Here is a 5,960-nt window from a genome sequence, read left to right on the forward strand (position 1 = left end):
ACAACCAACACGTCAGCAAATTCTGTTGGTTCCTATCTTCAAAACATAACCAGAGTTTTCACTGCATCCCTCTACCCAGGGCAACTACATCTCACAGCTCCAGAGGACACCATTCGAATCACAGTTTCAGTGACTCCTGTGCAGGTTCCACTGCTCTCTTTCCTCTGCACTTCCTCTTCTACGTCCCTAGACCAAGCTACCATCCTCTCTTCTAACTTCTTGAGTCTATTCTTGCCCCGCTACATAGTATTCTTTACACGACCCCAAGACTATCATTTCACTGTTCCAAACCCTCCAATGGCTTCCTATTCCACACAGAAAAACACCCAAAGCCCTTACTGTAGCCCATAAGACCCCATACTATCTGAAGGAGACAACAGGTCATTTTCTAAAAACAACAGGGGATAGGACTGAGTAGGGAACTGGGGATTAGAACAGTCAGACATTGGGAGGCATGGGAAAGGGAGCTGACAAGCAAAAGGACAGACATATATTCACAATGATTGTACAATCATCACCACTACAGAAGTTATTTTGTAATGGTGATTTATTACATTTATTTAAAATTACATTTTTTTTTTTTTTTTGAGACAGGGTCTTGCTCTGCCACCTGGGCTAGAGTGCAGTGGCCTCATCATAGCTCACTGCAACCTCGAACTCCTGGGCTCAAGCGATCCTCCTGCTTCAGCCTCCTGAATAGCTGGGACTATAGTTGGGCGCCACCACACCTGGCTGATTTTCTATTTTTTATGGAGACAGGGTCTTGCTCTGCCTCAGGCTGGTCTTGATCTCCTAGCCTCAAGCAATCTTCCCGCCTCAACCTACCAAAGTTCTAGGATTACAGGCATGAGCCACCACGCCTGGCCTAAAATTACATTTTAAAATTAATTATTTATTTTTAAAATTATACATTTAATACTTAATATCATAGGAAACTTGACAAGAACAGCAGAAAAGAATAATACCACCCTCATATAATTACGTGGATTTCTTCTGAGCCCGGAACGGATGGGCTCACCAAATAACTTGGGAGAGTTTAAATCGGTAACGTTTCTTGTATTCAATGTCTTTTTTCTCCAGTGTATTTGCCTTTTACATAGTTATAAGATATACATAAATTTCCGTATTTTGAGTTGACCACTTTATCATAAACATTTTCTATATATCTAAATTATGTCTATACCCATAACTTATACTGGCTGCATAATAATCTATCAAGTAGATATACCATAATTTACTTAACCATTTCTATATTTTAAATTTATTTTGGTTATTTCTAATCTTCTAATTTGATGGTTAGGACTCTGAATATTATCTTTATGCATATAGGTTTTTTCCAATTTTGGATTATTTCCTTATGATATATTTCCAGATGACATCTGAAGATTTTGATGGCTTTCAAATAATATTGAAAAATTACTTTTCTTTTTTTTTTTTTAGCACAGCAGAATGTCAAGTGAGAAAAATTACTTTTAAATAACTTATCATTGTAAAATTCCAACAGCTATGAATGAGTACACTAGTTTCACCAGAATGTAGTTAAGATTTAGTAATATTATCATTTAAGCATTTTAGGAAAAGTCATCAGTAAAAAGACACCTAAAATTTGCATTTTTTTTTATTAGGATGAATAGAATGCAGAATTCTAAAAACTAAGATAACAAAGCAAGACTTCCTCAAATTTCTGCATCTATGGGAGAAATTTGTAACTATCAACTAAATAAATTACCTGCTATACCTCAAGTTCCTAAACCAAAACTGTATTTAAAATGCTATGTTTGTAGTAAGAAATTACCTGTTCGGCCGGGCACAGTGCTTGTAATCCTAGCATTTTGAGAGGCCAAGGTGGGAGGATCAGTTGAGGCCAGGAGTTGGAGATCAGCCTGAGCAACAGCAAGACCCTGTCTCTACAAAAAATAGAAAAATTAGCTGGTCAAAAATTAGGTGGCACACACCTGTAGTCCCACCTACCTGGAAGGTTGAGGTAGGAGGATTGCTTGAGCCCAGGAGACTGAGGTTGCTGTGAGCTAGGCTAACGCCATGGCACTCTAACCTGGGCAAGAGAGCGAGGCACTGTCTCAAAAAAAAAAAAAAAAAAAAAGAACCAAATGGAGCCTCTAGAAATAAAAAACAATAATCGAAGTTTAAAAATCATCATATGTATTTAATAGTCACAGATGAAAAAATTAATGAAACAATATTGACACCTTATTAGATTTGATGTATTTCGACATTCTTTGTTCCATTTTATTCTTTTTTTTAAAAGCCAGTCAAATTTAGCAGTCGGGGGTTGCATACCAACTTTAGTGACACTGATGTTAATAAATTCTGATAACCCTCTACCATCAGACCAGCCTGTTCCATTTTATTATATCTGAAATTTTAAAATGATGTTTGAGACCCAACAAACTGATTTTACACCTCCATCTTTTATTCAATATAATTAAATTAAAACTGATGATTGCACCATTAAATATGTCAGGAAAATATAAATTTTTTTTTTTAAAAAGGCTTTTACTACAAAACAAAGTTGAGGATTGAAATACAGACCTCTGACAAATCCCTCAGGTGCTAATGTTACTAGAATAAATTCGATGCAGCTGACTTCATTAATGCCTCCCTTGTGGCTTTCACTCTTGGGCAGAAAGAAGAATCAGATCAGGAAGAAGATAAGTTCAGTTTTTATTCTGGAGTAGGCAGCTAGGAGTCTATAACATTTTCCACTGGGAAAGTTTTAAACTAATGAACTGCTACCTATGAAGTAGGTTTAGTCAAGGTTACTATTCCTATAGAATTATTACAGAGAATTTATTAGACTCAATATTATATTTGGAAGGACTAACTGATATCTGCTGGTTCTTAGTTTTCACCAGTCTGCGATGAGATGAGAAAAATAATTTAAAATTTACGAATTCCAGTCTTGGTTCAAAATTATTTTGAAAATCTGGACAGATCCACAAAGTCCAAAATATGACTGATGTCTTACCTCTTATTTGTTCATTCAACAAATAATTTGAGAGGCTAGAAAGTGCTAAGAGCTAAGAGATGGGCATAAATAAGAAAAAGACTGCACTGTGTGCAGTCACAGTGAGGAAGGGACATGTTTAGTCATAGTTACCAAGAAGTTAAGTTGTGCTAGGTCTTCTGGGAGCAGGTCTGAGGGAAAGCCTGTTTGTCTGGGGAATCAGTCTCTCACTGAAAGAAGCAATGAAGCCGAGCTGTCTTGGAAATGCACAGGTATTTGCCTGCTTATGTGGGGGAAAAGGAGGCAAAAGAAGCCTGTGTAGTCTAGGGAATTTTAGTAGTTCTAGGTGGCTGGTGTAGGGATGGATACTGCTAGAGGTCAAGATGTGATGAGGCTGAAAAGGAGTTAAGTGGTTGGGGCCTGAAAAGAGAGGTTTTGTATCCTTAATTAAGAACTTTGACCTTTTTTTTTAATTGTAGTGAGAAACACATAACCTAAAATGTACACTCTTACCCATTTTTTTTTTTTTTTTTGAGACAGGCTCTCACTCTGTTGCCCAGGCTGGAGTGCAGTGGCATGATCATAGCTCACTGTAACCTCAAACTCCAGGGCTCAAGTGATCCTCCTGCCTCAGCCTGCTGAGTGGTTGGGACTATAGGCATGCACCACTACGCCTGGCTAATTTTTCTATTTTTTAGAGAGACCGGGTCTTACTCTTGCTCTGGCTGGTCTTGAACTCCTGACCTCAAGCAATCTTCCCGCCTCAGCCTCCCAAAGTGCTAGGATTAGAGGCGTGAGCTACCATGCCCAACTCAATCTTGACCTTTCTTTTTAGAAGAAACTGGGTCTTGCTATGTGGCCCAGCCTGGACTCAACTCCTGGGCTCAACAGACCCTCCTACCTTGGCCTTCTGAGTAGCCACCAACCGGGCCATCTTCACCATTCTTAAGTGTATAGTTCACCAGTGTTAAGTATATTCATACTGTCATGAAAAAAGGACTTTGACTTTATCCTCCAGGCAACTGAGGTTTATAGAATTATTGAAAGATTTCAGGACCCTACTACAGATTTAGGAAGATTGTCTTAGAGAGTAGGAGTGGTAGGAGGTAGAAGATGGAGGCTAGGAAGACTGGGAGGGATTCTAACATTTAAAAGCTTGCTGGAGGCCTAATGAGTGAGGGCTGGTTTCTGGCTTGGTCACAGGGTTTTTTGTCCGAGGAGAAGTTAGAGAAGGGAACTCAACACACTATTGGCTGAATACCAAGCCTGTACCGCCAGATGCTTCCCATCTGCATACTTGAGCAGGACACTTGAGCTAGTGGGTCACATCTTGCCAGGATGTGTTTCGTTATACCTCTACAGTTAAAAAAAAAATATTTTGGGGGGATGAGGTACAATAATGGAAAAATTTAGAGATTTCACTCCACTTAAAAAAAAACAAAACTTTTATCAATGTATGACAGACATATAGAAAAGTACACAAATAAGCACACAGCTTGATGAGTGTTCACAAAGCAACCATACCTGAGATTCATAACCAGCACCCGTATCAACAAACAGAATATTACTAGCATCCCTGGAGTTATTTAATCCTACTAACAACCGTATTACTATGCCCATTTTACACATGAGGAAACTGAATGGTAGACAGGTCACAAGGTCACAAGTATTGTTGAAACAAGCATTTGAACCTGGGTCGGCTGTCGAATTGCAAAGCCCATTGCTCTCGAGAATAGGTCTGAGGGTTAGACAAAGAGTTCAGCTTTGAACGACGCTGAGTGAAGAGTGTTCTGCAGAAACTTACTTCTCCAAGCCAGAGCCGCAGAAGTCACAGGTAACCAGACGCCTACACCTCAGAGCTCAGCCTCCCAGTGAGCCCGCGACATGCTGCGCGGCCTCCCCACACACGAGGGCGCTATCTCATCTACAGAATGAGGAGTGGCGCTCTCCGTTGTCGCGATATTCTTGAGGCCGGAAGAGCAAAAGAGTAAAGGTCACGTAGACGGCGCGTCCCGCCCCGTACTTGTAAGTTCTCGCGGGAGTTATACTTCCGCCCTTTTGGCTCTCTGAGCAGCACCATGGCGGTTGGCAAAAACAAGCGCCTTACGAAAGGCGGCAAAAAGGGAGCCAAGAAGAAAGTGTAAGTAGCGACTGTCGTGTACTCCTGCTTTTTGGGATCCTACTGGGATCTGCGGGCCTGTTCTAGATCGCGGCATGGGCCGGATGGCGAGGATGCCGGTCGGATTGCGTTGGCCCTGGCGGGTTGGTGCTTCCAGTAACGTGGCCTGGCCGGTCTGGGTGCTGCGTCCCGGCTGCCTCTCCCCTTGCCTTCTGGTTCTTGCGCGTGTCGCGTTTGAGCCCGGTTGCCGCCGCGACTCGGCGCTGGAGCGTTCCATATTTGTGGGTCACGGGCCGCCTAAATTCCGCGGGCTTTTGTTGCAGCTTCAGGAGCAGTTCAGGAAAGCACTGTCCTTGCTTAATCAGCACCCCGCGCTCTGCCTCCGCTTGGGCCGGGTGGAACCTGGGAGCTCCTGCTAGGCTTCCCTGCGGTCCTGGTGGGTCTTGGTTACCAGTACGTACTTTGACGTACCGGTAAAGTTCCGGAGGTTGCATGTCACTTAGAGGAAATGTTATTTGTGTTGTGAAGGGACCGATGAGGTTGGGGAATGAGCAAAACTTACTTTCAAAGTGTGTGGTCTGTACAGTGAAACATACAGTGGGAAGAGCTGAATTTACATGTGCGCCCCCAGCATCACTGGAAGACAAATAGTTTACTCCAGTCTCAGGTGGCCAGTAAGCTTTTTAAAATCTTGATGAGAAATGATAGTGACAACAGCATTAGAATGAGGAAAGTAAAAAAAAGATACATATCACAGAATTATGTGATCTGCAATGAAACTTAATCATTTTTTCAAAATTTAGGGTTGATCCATTTTCTAAGAAAGATTGGTATGATGTGAAGGCACCTGCTATGTTCAATATAAGAAATATTGGG

General features: G+C 41.5%; 1 protein-coding gene across 1 annotated transcript in view; it reads left to right on the top strand.

Annotated features, from left to right (window-relative positions):
- Positions 1-5,026: 5,026 nt before the first annotated feature.
- Positions 5,027-5,960, top strand: part of RPS3A (ribosomal protein S3A) — a 5,495-nt gene continuing 4,561 nt past the window's right edge. The window contains exon 1 of the mRNA XM_012660061.1: positions 5,027-5,105. Coding sequence (XP_012515515.1) covers positions 5,044-5,105 — 62 coding nt within the window. The 5' untranslated portion in view covers positions 5,027-5,043. The remainder of the gene's footprint in view (positions 5,106-5,960) is intronic.

Source organism: Propithecus coquereli, unplaced genomic scaffold (assembly GCF_000956105.1).
Source record: "Propithecus coquereli isolate 6110/MARCELLA unplaced genomic scaffold, Pcoq_1.0 Scaffold65, whole genome shotgun sequence".
Classification (NCBI taxonomy): domain Eukaryota; kingdom Metazoa; phylum Chordata; class Mammalia; order Primates; family Indriidae; genus Propithecus; species Propithecus coquereli.